General features: G+C 61.5%; 1 protein-coding gene across 4 annotated transcripts; it reads right to left on the bottom strand.

The window, feature by feature from the left end:
• Nucleotides 1–452: 452 nt before the first annotated feature.
• On the bottom strand, nt 453–15384 carry TPST2 (tyrosylprotein sulfotransferase 2). 4 transcript variants are annotated; one of them, XM_059713327.1, is made up of 8 exons: nt 15163–15384; nt 10556–10677; nt 6287–6354; nt 3359–4262; nt 2216–2414; nt 1786–1836; nt 1279–1327; nt 453–984 (listed from the first exon to the last, which is right to left on the bottom strand). In XM_059713327.1, exons 4-7 carry the CDS (start codon nt 4192–4194, stop codon nt 1289–1291), a joined length of 1125 nt encoding a protein of 374 aa, XP_059569310.1. In that variant the 5' UTR covers nt 4195–4262; nt 6287–6354; nt 10556–10677; nt 15163–15384; the 3' UTR covers nt 453–984; nt 1279–1288. The 4 variants fall into 4 exon arrangements, with proteins under 4 accessions (XP_059569310.1, XP_019352258.2, XP_019352260.2 ...); XM_019496713.2 differs by having other exon boundaries at nt 15169–15384; XM_019496715.2 differs by lacking the exon at nt 10556–10677.
• Nucleotides 15385–16268: the final 884 nt, after the last annotated feature.

The raw sequence follows: 16268 nt of genomic DNA, 5'->3' as shown, positions 1-16268 counted from the left end.
CCGGGCCCCTAAATATTGATTTTCTAAATTTTTTATCTTCCCTGGCTGCCTGTCGGTGCAGCCCTCGATGGCTTGCCAAGCCTCAGTAAGCAGCCCTCCGCCCAAAACGACTGCCCGCACACACACACGCACACAGCACAAGCTTTCAGCTGTAGCTCACTTCCCCAGCACTGTGAAGGGGGAGGGAGGGATTCCTCATGCCACCGTTTCTCATTCAAATCGGTATTTAAACACTTGCTGCTGGAGAACTGCACCCCTCGGGTCAGCGACGGCACATCCGCGGGGTTGAAGCACCTGCCCCAGGCTGGCAGGTCTGTCTGCCACCCATGTCAGAGCCCCCAGGCCCTCCCACGCACCCACGGGCCCCGCATCCTTCCCGTGTCCGCAGCCCTTCGTTCCAGCCCGCGAACGCCCTTCCTCGCATCATTAGCGCAAACGATGATGACACGCCCTTTCGTCTGGAAACAGTGTTTAATCACCGCAGGAAATGAACGGAGCGGAGCCAGGAATGAAACAGATGGCCTCATATATTAATTTTTAAATAGATTCTGTAAATTACAAGTGAAGGAACGACAGAAGGCAGGTCTCCGATTGTCACTTGTACGACCAATGCTCTACGAGGTTATCGACACCTATTCCCGGTTTGCAAACAGAAGAACAGAATGACGAGACAGTTTTAAATACAACTTTAAAAAGTCCTCAAGTAACCGAATGGGCGAATCTCTTTCCAACGCGCTCTGAAGTTCCAGCCAGGAAACTCGTCTCCCAGGATTTTCCTCTTTACCACAGAGCATTCAGAGAAGGTAGACAACTGGTATCCGATGTGTGTCATGTTTGGCCTTTGCAAATAAATGCAAATACATTCCTTGTGTAGCAGTCCTATTTTGGCAATATTAGCAAGCAATATGCTTGGATAACAGATTTCCACTTTTGCAACTGCAAACTGTCTTCTCTGCTGGACGCTGAAAGGCCACGTGCAGCCTCCTGAAACAGAAGAGACGCGAAGCGTTAGGGATGAGACGCTGAACATAGTGACCGCGGGGTCCACTCTTCAAACCCACAGCTACTTCAAGCACCTTGTTAGCGAGATCCAAGACCTGGACATCACCTCTCCCTACTTGGTGCTGACCCAAGCCCCATCAATCCCACATGCAAGACGTTTCTAATGTTGCTGAAGTCTCTGAAGGCTGCAGCATGCAGGTGCCCCCAGGGAAGAGATCTTAGTGCATGTTGCACACCGGGAGGAAGCACAATTACACCCGGAGCACAACCCCTTACCTGGAAATCATTAAGTCAGCGAGTGAGGCTCCGACGTGTTCTGAGGCACCTGGAACAACCCAAGACAGACGAGAGTTAGCTCGGCCCCAGACAGCCCCTCTGCACCGACAAAGCGAGACAACCAGGGGATGCCAGTGGTCCACGGGGCAGGAACCAGCACCGCACAGAGATCCCCGTGCCAGCTCGGGTCCTGACCACAGCACGGTCGTGTGGGCACAGCACAGGTTTTGGGACAGCAGGGTGGGGGGGATGAATGCAGACTCGCGAAGGCAAGCCCAGAGCTGCGAGCGAGGGCAGTGCTGGAGGGGTGGCAGCGGGGTTAGCATGCAGGCTGGGCACGGCAAAAGGATTCGGAGGGTTGGGAGGCTGCAATCCGCGTGGCAGAGGGGGAAGAGATGCAAGCAGGATTGACAAGGGGCTTCTCCTAGCAGCTGCCAGCATGGAGCTGCTGCCTGCACGGCGCGCGGCACACCCACCCACAGCGCTCTCGTTGCCGCCGGCTCTTACCTGCAGATGCCCTTTCAGATTAGCCGGCACTTTGAAATCTCCCTTCAGGACCTGCAAGAGAAGCAAAGCCGGAGTGACTCCCCGTGGCCTTGGGCTGGGGGCTACTCACCGCCCCTCTCTGCCTCGGTCACCACCCGGCTCATCCCTGGGCGCCCACGCCAGACACGAGCACCAGCAGTTTAACACGGGGCACCTGGAGTGCGTCCCCGAGGCCAACAGCTGGCGTGGTGGCAGGGCTAGTTCAGCCAAGATGCAGGGTTTGCCCCCAGCTGCCTGGATCCTGGCCAGCCGAGACCCCTTCTCCCCCCAGGGACTTAGGAAAGCGCATTAAAGTCTCAGCCTTTCACCTGGCTCTTGTTGTCTCCAGTCCTTCGTGGCCCCAAGCCCGACCGCAGCCCGCCCCACCCCGCGCAGGGGACCCCGCACTCACCCGGTGCGTGTTGTTGATCACCAGGGGGTCCGGGCTGCCGTAGTTGGGGGGGTTGGCGTAGGGGTCGTAGCCCAACCTGGCCAGCATGGGCGCGATGTGGGCCATGTCCTGCACCACGTCGCCTGGGATGTGCCCGATCCACTTGGACAGCGCCTCCAAGTTCACAGGCTTGATGACCTGGTCCGTGGACCTCTCGATCCTGGGGGAAAAGGTCAGGCACTCACTCACCGGGATGCTGGAGCGGGCTGGGGTCTGTGTCCTGCTAGACTAGTGGGCTCTGCATCCCCTGGGAGGACTTGCTCAAAAACAAGAGACCTGAAGCTTCACGAGAGGCCGTGACGGAGCTCAGGGACATGGATGCATCTCATGGGGGGCTGCCCTGCCCCAGCCCCTAGCCAGGCTTGCCCCGCAGGAGGGCTTTACTACAGACCGGCTACATGGCAGCGCAGCTACAGGCCTGGAGCTGGGCCAGCCCTGGGAGCAGGAGCCACACGTCCCACCCTGCTTGGTGGGACCTCCGATCCCTGCCTAGGGCCCATCGTTCGTGCAACCTTTCAGTGGTTTTCTGTCTCCACCCCGCAGGAGGGATTCAGCACCATGCCCATTGGGACTGAGGACACCACACCCTAAATATCTAACACGCCAAAAACGCTGCTTCAGGCATCACCAGCTTGAGTCGTGGCCCATGCAGCGCCGGGTGGGAGGACCCTGGTTGGGCTAAAAAATGCCAAGCTTGGAAGCACCCCTGCGCAGGCTTCGCTGGGAACAGGTGCAGCCCATGTTGGATGCCCAGAGCCAGAAGGGAACAGGCGCAGAGACCTCCCGGCCAGTCCCCACGGGCTACGGTCAGTGCTGGCTGGAGCAGGTGAGAACTAACAACCCGCAGCGGGAGGGAGCGTTCCAGCGGCTGCAGACAGCAGCTCTCTGGAGCACAGCGAGGGAGTGCACACGTATGCACACACGTGCGTGTGTGTGTGTATGCATGCACTCGGGTGCACAAGATGCTTTATTTCACAATCAGGGGATGATTGAGACGGGCTCCTCCCCTTCCCAGTTGGCTGCAGCCAGGTTGCAACAGCCAGGTCACGGCAGCCCCCTGCTAAGGGTGCAGGCATAACCTCATCTCTAGCTGCAGGGACTCACTTGGACAGGGAGACACCGCCAGGCTTCCCGATCAGGTCCTCGTGGTGCAGCATGGCATCGCTCCAGGCGATGCCCAGGAACTGCATGATGGCCTGCAGGGACTGCTCCGGGTGCAGCACCAGCTGCTCGTAGTAAACGGGCAGGCAGCGGGAGCGCCCGATCTCCTGGCACTGGGAGTACATGACCTCGATGGCCTTGTTCCACTTGGTCAGGCAGTCCCGGTAGCTGCTGAGGTCGAAGCCGGCGATGGTGACCTTGCGCGTGATCATGGAGTGCACGGAGGCCCGGCCGTCCCGCACCATCAGCAGGAACTTGGAGTTGGGGAAGAGGCGGGAGAGGTAGACGGAGGACTTGAGGGTGAAGGGGTCTTTGTTGCAGAGGTAGCGGGCCGGCTCGCCGTGCTTGGCGATGACCTCCAGGATGAAGGCCTGCATGGCCGCGTCCAGCACCTGGTCCGTCACGCCCGCCTCGTCCAACCGCATCTTCTCCCGCCCCGACTTGGACCAGGCCTGGCGCATGGCCAGCACGCGGGGGATGATGCGCGTCTCCTCGCCGCAGCGCACCTCGGGGTGGGCGTCCAGCATGGCCCGCATGAGCGTGGTGCCGCTGCGAGGCACGCCGCCGACGAAGATGAGCGGCATCTCCTTGCTGTAGCGGTACTCCACGTGGTTGGCGTCCACCATCACCAGCTCCTCGTTCTCAGGCCGCATCTGCCCGTGCCTCCGCCCGCTCAGCGCCTGCTGGCACTCCAGCACCTGCTGCCCCACCTGCAGCGTCACCATCAGGGCCACGGCGCAGCCGATGCCCAGCAGCACCCGCCGCACGCTGACCCTCATCCTGGCCGGGGGGCCGACGGCGCTCTGCCTTCAGCTCTCGGTCCAGGCGGAGGCCATCCAGCACGCGCCTGCGAAGGGAACAGCAACTGGTCAGGGCGCAGGTTGCAGGGGTTTCGGTCTGAGTTATGCTAAGCTGTAGCGGAGCTAAGGGACCTTGGGGGTAGCAGGCTCCACAGACCGCTGTGCGACCTGATCAAAGATGCAGCGAGCCAAAAGGCTGGAGATGCTTCAACCTGGCAGGGGGGAGCTGCAGTTGGCAAGGGATGAGCTGCAAGGGCCTGGATGTGGCCAAGAGCTACGGGAGAAAAGGGCATCTCGACGGAGAGGGAGACCAGAGGTGGCACGGGACGGCGGGTTTACATGCACCTGTCCCCTGGAGAGACTTGGGGGAGCGTGATGCGTGGTGTCCCTACGCGCCAAGGACAAGGTGCGCCCACTTGGACCGGCTGCGTCGCAGCTGAGCTCTGCGCGCCCGACCCCGGCAGCTTGAACCCCGGGCAGGCTGGGCATCTCGGACCAACACGGGGCTCTTTCCCCAGCCCGGGTGGGTCCCTTCCATCAGCCTGGGAGCCCATCATCCCGCGACGGGGAGAGCCGCGTAGTTCTGGTGCACGGGGGACACGGGGGCTTGCAGCCTCCCCTCTCTCCACCTGCTCCCACAGGCCAAGCGAGCTGTTGCTGCCCCAAAGCTCCCTGGCCCGGCTTTCCCTTGCTGCCTGCTTGCCCAATGAGAAGCTTCCTCCATGCATGTGACTGCAATAAAAACTCACCACCACAGGAAAGGACAGCCCAAGCCCTTTCCGCTTGAAAGCCCAGGGGCTGGTTGCAGCAGAAGCTACGACCAAGTCAACTCCACCCTGCTATGAATCACCCTCCAGACCGACCTGACCCCGCTCCCCCCCAGGGGGTCCCCCGCGAGCTCCCCGCTGCTCAGCTGCAGGTTGCTGGGCGGTCGTCCCCGGGCTCGCTGGGCCCCGTTCGAGCTGGCGGGCTGCCCCCACCTCCCACCCTGCCCGCAGGCTCAGCACAGGTTTTGCAATCCTGCCCCGGGTCCCACACAACTTCTGGATTGCGTAAGAGCGGAAGGGGGGAAGGGGGACTCTTTAACAAGTCCTCATCAGCACCGGAGGAGAAACCCATCGTCCTCCTCCTCCTCCAGAGGCCCTTAATGAAAGGAGGCATTTAGCCGGATCCAAGCAGACAGCTCCCGGCACAGGTTCGTTTGCTTTCTGCCTCCTGCCGGGGAGGGCATCGGCTCTGCCAACAGCAGCTGCGCAGAGTGCCCTGCCTCTGCTGTCCTTCGTCCAGCTCGGGCTGTGCATAGCGCTGCCCCGGGAGTGCAGCCAGAGCCACCCCAAAGACGAACAAACCTCCTGCCCCTCCAACTTCTCCCCCCACCCCACAAGCCCCCACAGCCCGAACCAAGAGGACTGCGACCCTCCGGGCCACGGAGCAGGGCATCAGCTGAGACCGTCTGATTATACAGGGGATATTTCACGCCCAAGGCAGAGAGAGGAGACCGCAGTGCACTGCCCGAATTGAACAGGCACTACAAAGACACGAGTCTCGTGCGCTGGGAGCCCACCCAGAGCTGCTGCTAAGCTCAAGCTGCTTTTGGAGGCAGCATGCAATCTCCCCCGGGGAAGAAGAGTCCCCCCCCACAAGCCGCAGGGCGTCTTGAGGTGGGCTGCGTGCCCAGAGTCACACCCAAGGGCTGCCAGACCCACCCACTGACACCGATGCACGGTCCCCGCCTGCACTAACGCGCAGCCCTGCCCCGTGCCCCGGGGACGTGCAACCGCGGCAAGCTGAGGGACAAACTCCTGCAGCCGGAGCAAAAACCGAGGGCTGGCTGCGAAGAGAGCAGCCGCGAGCCGGCGATGCAGCTCCGCGAGGCTGGAGGAGGACTCCCACGAACCCATGGGAGCTCTCTGCCATTAAAAGCCCCCTTGATCTGCATTCGGGTTAGACGCTGATATCCGTGAGGCTTGAAAGCCTGCCTGGAACAGCCATAAAATATGAATAGGGCAGAAGTGGATGTGCAGGCAGCCGCATGCAATATTCATCAGCCCGCTCCGCTGGATGCACTTACCTTCCCCGGGGAGGTTCATCTTGCTGCCGGCCAGGCCTCTCGCTCAGACGCAGACGGCTGGTAAACACCTAAGGGGAGGAGAAAGAAGCCACACTGTTGATCTGCTGCGATACGGCAGGTCCCCACCTGAGCGCCTGCTGCTCTCACTATTCACCCTCCCGGCTGCCAGGTCTCGCGCGCCCCGGCTGGCTGCAAATCATTCCTCTCGAAGGTCACAGCGCAGCAACAGGCACGCGGCCCCGCGAGGCAACCCGGCCGGCCCGAGCACCCCGGTGTGCGCGCCCCGTTCAGATGGGCAAGGCAAAGCAAACCTCGACCCCCCGCACGGCAGGACATAGCCTGTTGCACCACCTTGCCGAGCGCTTCCAGCGACTCCGAGCGGCGGGGAGCCACGCAGGGCTGAGACCGCGCTGGGAGCAATGGCAACGGGGAGGCTTCTCCCATGGGGCAGAGCTCTTGCTAGGGAGGGCAGGCTCCCAAGGGGAGGATGACGCCGCAGGATGTTTGGGGCTGGATGGAAGTGCCGGCAGCAATCGCAACCTACGCTCCTCCAGTGCACGGAGGCATGCGGAGCGGCGCAGCCCGTTCCAGGGGCCCGGGGAGGACGCGGCTGCTGCCAGCTCTCGAGGACGATGCTGAGAGCAGGCCAGAGCTGAGGCGCCGGCCAGGCTCCGACACCTCCCCAGCCAAGCCTGGCCCGTTGCAACCGCGCGTCTGTCTCAACACGTTAGGTTCAGGGAGCTGAGAGCTCCGGGCAAAGTCAGAGCAACATCAAAGAGTCAGGGTGAGGGTTCAGCCCCCACAAAGCCGGCTGCATTCCCGGGCTTCAGGACACACCAGCTGCTCCGAGGACCGAGTAATGCGGTCCTCACACTGCCTGTGCACATGCACCTCCTGTTAACCCAGACCCCAGGACTCCCAACGAGCCTGTTCATTCCCGCGAGCTCTCTGCAGATCACGGGGATGAGCGCTCGGATACAGCGCCGAACGCCCATCAGCTGCACGACCGATGGAGCACGCCCTTGGGCTGCGATCGGCAGGTGACCCATGCAGAGGTGCCGCTTGCAGTAGGGCGCTGGCAGCCCCTGCGGGGTGGCGGGACCCCGCACTTTGACCGACGGGTCAGTCTCGAGGATGAAAAGCCACCACGCAGAGGCAGCATGCAGGCCGCAGACCTGGAAAGGGGGCTCTTCCTCCGGAGACCTCCAGCCTGACTGCCCAGGAGCGCTCCCTGGGCGCTCAGCACCTCCGGCGATCGGGGCTGACCCCTGCCTCAGCTTCCTCCTTTGCACTGGGGGACGGCACCGCTGCCTTCCCACGGCCAGCCGAACCCGCCTGCAGGGACGGGAGCCCCCTGTTAGCTGACAGCAGCTGTGCGAGCTCATGGGGATCCTCTCTGCAGAGCGAGCTAGCAGCCTGGCAGGAGATCTCCACCCCACCCCACCCCGCAGGCACGGGGCCAGGTCACCAGCCTCCTCCGCCCTCGTCCCCACCCAGCAAGATGTCAGCTCCGAGCAGAATTGGGGTCCTCACCTGGTGTGACCCGAGCCCGCGGCTCCCGGGAGCATCCTGCCCCCCCGCCGTGCCTGGCACTGCGACTCGTTCGCTGTTCAGCGCGCTTTACAGCCCCCAGCCCAGCGCCGTCTCCCGGAACTGGAGCGAGCCCAAAGCGTGAGCTCCTGCACACACATACGTGCACTCGCTTCCTTCCTGATAACGCTTACAGCCCGCTGCACCGATAACAGAGGCCCCTTTGCAGGCTGGCAGCCTGGTAAACAGCAGAGAGGCTCCGGGCACCCCTGGGAGCACAGCGTGTCCCAGCATCCTGCTCCGGGCATGGGCGAGTGGGGCAGAGGAGCCTGAGGGCGACCGCTGATGTCTGCAAAGGACGAAACGCCCCTGTGCACGGCACCTACGTACAGCCCCAACAAAAGCAGCCTGCTCGGTTCATCGGGAAAAGGAGGGAGCTTCACAGCCCCCTGCCCCGGGCTGCAGCTCCAGGGCTTCGCTGTGCGTCGAGCGTGGTGCTACCCCGGTATCTAAAACCATCTGTGCTGCAACGGAAGCCTGTTTCCTGTGCTGCCATCACTGCGTAGACACCAACCCGTCCCCATCGTCTCTGCACTTTTATCTCTTGGGAGACCTATCGCCTACCCCAGCCTGCGGTCTCCTCTTCTCTAGACTGAGCAAACCCAGCTCGCTTGTCCAACCGCTCCTCGGAGGGGGTTTCCAAACCTTTGGGTGTCCCTGGTGCCGCCCCTGCACCCTCTTCAATCGGTCCACGTCTCTATTGGAGCGTGGCGCTCAGAGCCGGGCTCCACGCTCCAGCCAAGGCCACGTCAGCATCAAGTCAGGCACAATCATTATCTCCCACGTCTTGCCTCCCACGCTGCTGTGACACGCCCCAGGAGACCTGCCCTGTTTGCACCAGTGCTGCACCACTGACTTCTTCTCAGCTTGTGGTCCTCGAAGATCCCCCAGTGGTTTCCGCAGAGCTGCTGCCTCCCATGGCCTTGGCCAGCACCCGCTGCAGGATGCGGCCGTGAAAGGAGAATGGAAGTAAGGATGCTCCTGCCGCGACCCCCTGCTGCGGAGGACGTCTGGCTGCGTTCGACTTGGCCCGTCCCAAGAGCATGAGGTTGAGGAGCTACCGGGGTCACCCTGACCGTGCAAACTTGACCTTGCCCCCACTCCGCTCCTATGCAACCCATCACTTTCGCTGCTCACACCCCCTCGTTTGGCAGCTTCCTTCCTGGCAGAGCTTCCCGGGGCTCTTCATTTCGCTTCCACTTCGCCCAGCTACTGTCCAGTCCAGGGAGCCCGCTTGCAGAAAGCGGATCTCAATACTATTATGCAGGTTGACATGGGGTCCCTTCTCCTCTCCCTTGGTCGGGTGACGTCCTTCTGGTGTCTTGGGGCCGAAGCCTTCATCTCATAAGCCATGCGCCGTCCTAATGGGTTCGATAAGGTGCATGCTTTTGCAGGTCACTAGTTTTGGGGGGATCAGTGGAGTGGAAGGGGTATCTGGCCTGCGTAACAACCCCACACCTCCTCCTCCTGCACTGCCCAGAGACCCAGCAGTCCCAAGTGACTTCTCATCCATCCATCGCCCAAGTGCACCTTCACCTTGTGTGTCTGCTTTAAGGGACGTGGCAGCTCTCTCCAGCATTCAAAGCTCTGCAATCATCTCCCCACCTCGTCTTTATAGCTTCGTTTCCAAATCAGGCAGAGCCCGCAACCCTTTTCTTGCGTTGTATTTTATTTTTAAGACGGGTGCTTTCCTTGTTACTGTTTTAAGTCCGGTTCCTATTTTAGCTGCTCGTAAAGTGAGAACACCTCCCTGTCGAAATGATCCTGCCTCTTGGTACGCGTGGATCTCTCTGGTTTTGTCAAGAGAACCAGAGTCCACATGACAGGATTATTTCCCCTGGAGACCCGCTCTCCTCATCCCCCCGTGCCCCCCTCTTGCAAGGACATTTTATTTCCGCTTGTGAATACATTGCAAAAGTAGGTTGCGCAGCTCTGGGGTACACAGCACCCGCTTCAAACACTGGAGCCCGTTGCTAAGAAATATGAGAGGTAAAATCCCGAGCCAAGAAGAGCGTTCACAGCTGAATGCCCTCCAAGCACTCCCCACATCCCCAGGAGAGGCCAGTCAAGGACCCGCGAACAAAGCCGGGCTGCTTTAACAGGGTTTAAATCAAATCAACAAAGATCTGACGGACATTTTACACCACCACTGTCCTGTTTGCTTATCGCCTGGGGGCGGCTACGATTACAAAGCATTTCATTATCTGCTTAATGCCGAAAGGTTTCGGAAACCATAAAAGCCCCGCCAACTCGCAGCGCCCTCCGTGCGAGGAGGGCAGGCAGCGACACCCGGGCAGCGCTCGGGAGACGGCGCCAGCATACTTATTTCTGACCTCTCCTCCGTGCGGGCCGTGAGCAGGCTGGTTCCTGCCAGCCGTGCTATGAATGAAAGCACCTGCAATTAAAACCCTGCTAGCACAGGCCTGGCGCGGAAGAAGCAGCCCCAAAGAAACCGGACTAAGCCGTCACACCTGGCTGTGCAGGAACCAGGTGAACCAGACCCTCATCTCTTACCACGCCTCCTTCCCGGAGGAGCTGCTTCCTTGTGAAACGTGCCGGGAGGATTGCCAAGGGCAGCGCGCGGCGAGGAACAAGCGACTGTCGATGCAAGAGCTCGTGGCGTTCTTGCCGAGCGGGTTCGTTGCATCAGCTCGACGAAAGGCCCGGCGGGTTTCTTACCGTTGCGGCGTGACACCAGCCAAGCCAGGAGAGGCAGGAGGAGGAGCTGACATTCAAAGCCTCTGGGCTGTCGTCTCCTTCGTAGTCTTCTTCAAAAGAGGAGCAGGCACCGCGTTACGGACCTAGATGGAGGGAACCCAGCAGACGTGAGCGCGGGGCAGTCCGATAGCGTGGCCCGTCCGCCAGTCCCCAGCGGTTCTCCAGAGCAGACACACAAGCCACGGCCGTCTCTTGCCCCAGCGCTGGAGCCAGCGTGTGGCCCTCATGCTGGGGAAAGTCACTGATACCTGCACGTCCCCGCTCAGGTGGAGGCACCGGTCCCAATCCTCCCTGCCCCCCGTTCCCGAGGAGTCAGGCGGCTCCGAGATTTCAGGGTTTGTTTTGCAGACAGGATCCCGGAGCAGGAAGCCTGGAGGCCTCGTCTCCGCATGGAGCAAGGCTCCTTCCCACGCGGATGCCGCCTACCTAGAGAGAAGGAAACACCCCTTTGCCATGCCTCGGACTCAGCGCGAGCGAGGCAGACACAACCTGGGGGGTTTTCCAGAGCCATGCTCGTCCCAGAGCTGCATGCCGCTCGCTTTCACCTGATGCAGGTTCGTTTGCAGACCAGCCGCCCCTGGGAAGCGGTAGCGGCCAGCCGGAGAGAGCAGCAAGTGCCCGGGAGGGCAGGGCAGGGTTTGTGACCCTGGAAACACTCTAGAATGACGGTCCAGGGAGAATTCTTCCAGACCAAAGGGACCGCGGAGACGCGGGAGTCTCCATCCTCGTCCCATCGCATACGAGCAGCCGACCCCGCGCTCCTCCACGGCCCGCCCCGAGGAGCCGTGGCAGTCTCCTTCAGCCGCGAGCCGGACACGCCGTCCGCAAGCCCCGAACCGGCACCGGCCTCGGCTGTCGGCTTCCCAATCCATCACTGAAGATGACCGTGGCGATCGCACAGCCACCGTGACACGCCGCAGTGACCCCTCGGCCCTTGGGCAAGAACCCCCTTGTTGCCTTTAAGAGCCCGCGCGGCACGAGACGGTCTTCACCGCGGGCAAGCACCTGTGCCAGGAAACCTCAAGGCCCAGCGTACGCTGCATTGTGGAAGGAGAAGCACGGCAAACCCAAGACACGCTTGCGCAGAGCCTGCATGAATTCAGAAATGGGGAAACGATTTGCAGCAAAGCTGCCCGGATGGGGCTACTATAAAAAAACCTTTGGCTCGGTCTCAGGCTCTGCAGAGACGCAAGTCGAGAAATGAGGAACGGAGGAAAAGTCCCAGTGTCTTGTTTCGATCATTCCCACCTCCAGCACTTAACACTTTCGAGGCAGAGGGGTGGTGATAATTTATGCCCTGTGATGACAGGAAGGAAAGAAATCAGAAGTGAGCCTAACCCGAGGCTAAAAGAGGACAAACCACGGGTCTGACTCACATCCTTCTTGCTCCTCGCATCCACCACAAAGCAACTGCTGGAGCAGCGACTCGGCCCCAACCCCGGGCACGAAGTCTCCTGGAAATCCCATTCAGGAGGGAGACAGGCATGCGTCTGTGCAGGGAAACCCCCCGGGGACACGGCTGGTCCTGAGGATGGAGGCACATTTCCCATCCCCTTGCTGGGAGCCGAAGCCGACAGATGGGAGAGAAACAGCGGGACCCCCTGACCACGCAGAGCCAGTGCTGGCTCACTCCAGTCTCCCCTTTACTCTCCCCGTTTTTACCCCAAACGCTCCCTCGCTGCTCGACGCTACCCCTGGATGCAGGCTCTTGTGAGCAGCAAAGGCACCGCTGGCAGAAGCGGTTTGACCTGTGCCAACATCTCCTCCCAGCGCCCGCCCGAGCCCTTAAACAGACGCTCCCTCGCGGGAGGGCATCGAGAGGCTGGGCACTGCGTGTTGCAGCCCGTTTCTAACAAGGGAGCAGGAGCTCTTCCTTCCCAAGACTGCAAATTACAGCTGCTTACAAATCCCTTCATCATCCGCCCGGTGCCTAATCCCCATGGGCTGGGTGCTACCAGGGCAGCTGGAGAGCGAGGCCACGGGGAGGCGTGGGCGTGGGTGGAAGTGCTCTGGTCCCACAATACTCAGCCACACCTGGACCCCGCTGACCCCCTCGCTGTTTGCTCAAAGCCTCCCCCAGCTCGGCGGCCACGGGCAGGGACCAGCGTCCTGGCAAGCTGCAGCACCCTCCAGCTACGCGCAGGGGTTGGGGGCATTTTCTGTGTCCAGCCCCACTCTCAGGGCCTGGTTTTCCTTTAGGTACTGTGCATCACCAGGCATGCTGGAGATAGTCAGCTCCAGGATAATAACATACATATATATTTACATACTTATATATATAATAATAATAATAATAATAATAATAATAATAATAATAATAATAATAATAGCCCGACCTCTGGATCTGTGCATGGTGGGGGAGCAATTCCAGGTCTCCGGTCCCATGACCTCCCGCAAATCGCACCACATTTTGAATCAGGTGGCAGGGAAGACAACCTGAGTGTACACAACTGGCCTCTCCGCATGCTGTCAGCTACTTGTGCAAGAGAAAGGTGGTTGTGCACCCCCACGGCAGCTTCCTGAGAGTGCTGCAAAACACGCCAGGGTGTCCTCTCCTCTGCTCTGCTCCGGGAGGGCCCGTCCGGGTCTGTCCAGAGCAGGGCTGGGGTGAGCTCCCATTTCAGTGCGCGGCCTCGGGGTGGAAACTCGCCACGCCCTTACGGGAATTCAATGCAAACAGTGCTCAGTCGTGCCAGCAACACTCAAGGCCAAGGCCCAGCGCCTCGCGCCTCACCTCCCGCGCTCAGGGAAGGCTTTACACCATAAAACGGAGAGCCTTTCGCAGGTCAGGGGTGACCGACAAGCCTCGAATGACGCGACTACCTCCTCGTTTCAGCTGCTAGGTGCTTAAACAGAGCACAGGTAACTGCAAAGCAAGCAGTGGGCTGGAAAGACGCCAAGCACTCGGCAGCTCTGCCTGAACTGAAATGCAGACAAATCACGTTTGTTCTGAAACAAGCAATCGGCAACGGCTCCTAACCCCGCTAGACTCAAGGCAGCTCTTAGAAAATGCCAGCTCTGAGCTTTTACTTGCATTTTGACTATAGAAAGCAATACCGGAGCAATTCTGTTGTCAGAAAGATGCAGCAGGGCAGAGGGTTTTTTTGACCCTATGGATTTGTATTTGAAATCTCCATCTTGTGAAGCAGGCATAGGTGTTTGCACACCTAGCAGGGCTCATATTGCACTTTGACCCTTAAAAGGATCTCGCGGCTGAGAAGCGCTGATCCAGGGCTTCAAAGCCTGCAGCTGGGCTTGATCCAGAGGGCACTGGTCAAGCGGGCGCCGCTGGCCGGATGTGCACGGCTGCTGCAGTCTGTGAACCCAGAATTGCTGCTTTAGAAGCAGCTAGCAGCAAAACAACCCGCGTTGCAAGACACGGGCTAATCCAGTCCTAATCCTTTTATCCCGTGCTCCTGGCACAAGCGCTACCAGAAAGGAAGAGCCTCCAGGGGCCAAAGAGGATCCCAGCGTGCGGTCCCGCGGCGAGATCGGCGTGCGTGCCGTGCGGCTGGCACCATCCCCTCGCCGAGACGCGCCTCCAGCCTAGCACAGCTCGTGGGTCTCAGGTTTTGCTTTGAACCGACTCGGACACAAACACAGCCCGACAACCCCACGCTTGTTCACGGCACGCCTGGTGCGAGGGCGAGCGTCGAATGCACGTGGATCTCCCGGCGTTATGACTTTTGCACGGTGGGCCGCGAAATAAGGAAACCACCGAGACACTCATGAGAGAGCCTGGGGCTCGGATCCCGCAGCTCCCATCAGCTGCCCCATAGCATTTGAGGACCGCGTGCGTCTGCCAGGGCACGGCTGAACCTAGGGCGAGACTTTCCTAGCTCCCAAACCCCGAAGGATGCCAACGAGGCCGTGCCCTGCAACTCCTCACCTGCGCGCCCTGCCCGTCCTGGACACCACGGCACCTCTGCTGAGGAGGGCAGCGCCGGCGTGCCCGTGGCTGCTACGAACCCGGGACACGGCTCGCGGCCTCCAGCCGTGGCAGGGGGACAAAGCGAGAGACGTGCAAGGGAAACACAGGGGCGCGCAGGCGCGGCGATCGCGACGGCCAGCCGGATGAACGCGCTCTCCGCAGCCCAGCCTTGCATCGGGCGAAGCCGCCGCCTGCGTCAGTGGTTTCTGGCCATCACGTCCCGGGGGCTCGCGGCGGGTCTGGGTCTGCCCGGAGGCGCCGGGGCGGATGGAGGGGTGGCTCCGGCGGTGGTAGTTCGTCCTGGGCGAGAAGGTGGTGGCACACGGATGCCGGGCACCTGCCGAGTTGTCGTGGGGGTGGGGGAGACGGGGCTCTGCTCGCACCCGGCTCTCTCCCCTCGGGACCGCGTGCGAGGTGCGACGGGCGCGGACCCCAGGTGGAGGTGACGGGAAGACGGCGGCCTTGGGATGCTGATGCTGGCGAGGCGCAGCGCGCACGTCCACCCCTCGGCGCCGGAGCCGGCTCCTCCTGCCCGCCCGCCCTCCGGCTGCACCGGCGCCCAGCGGCACCCCAGGGTCCCCGCGCGCACACCGGTCCTGGCACTGACCCCGACCCCTATTCCTGCCCCTGCCCTTACCCTTACCACTGCTCCTGCTGCTGCTCCTATCCCTGCCCCGGGAGGCGGCCGCCGGGACGCGCTCACCGGCTGCGGGCGGCGGCCCCGATCCCGATCCCGGTCCCGGTCCCGGTCCCCGGCCCCGCCCGGGCAGCGCCGGACGCGGCGACGTCACGCGCACGAGGGGCCGGGATGCCGGGCACGGCGGGTGTGCAAGCGCGCGTGTGCAAGCGGGCCGGGGCGGGGCGCGCGCACGCGTGCAGATGCGGGCGGCTGTGTGCGCGCATCCGTGTGTGCGAATGCATGTGCGGCTTCCTCTGTGCGTGTACATGTGTGCGGGTGGGGGCTCGTGTGTGTGTGTGCAGGCGCACTCCTGTGTGCGTGTGGTTATGCACGCAGATGTGGGCTGCTGTGTGCGCGCGCGCACACACATGCAGGCAAACTCCTGTGTGTGTGTGTGTGCATGCAGATGTGAGCTGCTGTGTGCACGTGTGTGTGTGTGTACATGCACGTGTGTGTGGGCTCGTGTGTGTGTGTGTGTGCATGCAGATATGGGCTGTTGTGTGCACGTGTATGTGTGCATGCACATGCACACGTGTGCGTGGGCTCGTGCGAGTGAGTGCAGGCGTGGACTGCTGCATGCACTTGTGTGTGTATGGGTGTGGGCTCCTGTGTGTGTACTCATCTGTATAGGCGTATATTCCTGTGTGTGTGTGTGAATATGTGCAGGTGTGAGCTGCTGTGTGCACACCTGTGTGTGCGCGTATTCAGGTGCGGGCTCATGTGCAGGCGTGGGCTGCTGCTTGTGTGTGTGCAGGCAGGGGTTTGCGTGTGCAGGGTGGGCTTCTGTGTGCATCCACAGCAGGGTGCCCACGTGGAGCCGCGGCGCTCGATGCCGGGGGGACGCTCCCCGGCGCACCCCAGGCCCGGCTGGCAGGCGAGACCGCGGCCTTGCTGCCAGCTGCCGAGCGGAGGACGAGCCGTCTTGCCCGAGGCGGGGGCGTGCGGTCCGAGGGCCCGGCCCGGCCCCCGCAGCTGTCTGCAGGCCTCGCCGTTCTGCCAGCGCGGCTTTCAGCGCTGTTTATTTTTGCAAGCACAGGAAATCCTGTTGCCGCTTGAAACCGGGG

The sequence above is a fragment of the Alligator mississippiensis genome, chromosome 10 (genome assembly GCF_030867095.1).
Source record: "Alligator mississippiensis isolate rAllMis1 chromosome 10, rAllMis1, whole genome shotgun sequence".
NCBI classification, from domain to species: domain Eukaryota; kingdom Metazoa; phylum Chordata; order Crocodylia; family Alligatoridae; genus Alligator; species Alligator mississippiensis.
The sequence above is the reverse complement of the archived record's forward strand: the minus strand, read 5'-3'. Positions and strand labels throughout refer to the sequence as shown.

Bases quoted from the DNA above. Each gene is read 5' to 3' on its own strand.
- TPST2 (XM_059713327.1), bottom strand. From the start codon at position 4,194: ATGAGGGTCAGCGTGCGGCGGGTGCTGCTGGGCATCGGCTGCGCCGTG. The intron at 2,415-3,358 runs GTGAGTCCCTGC...CTTTTCCCCCAG, and splicing joins GGCGGTGTCTCCCTGTCCAA to GATCGAGAGGTCCACGGACC. The intron at 1,328-1,785 runs GTAAGAGCCGGC...GGGTTGTTCCAG, and splicing joins ATCTGAAAGGGCATCTGCAG to GTGCCTCAGAACACGTCGGA.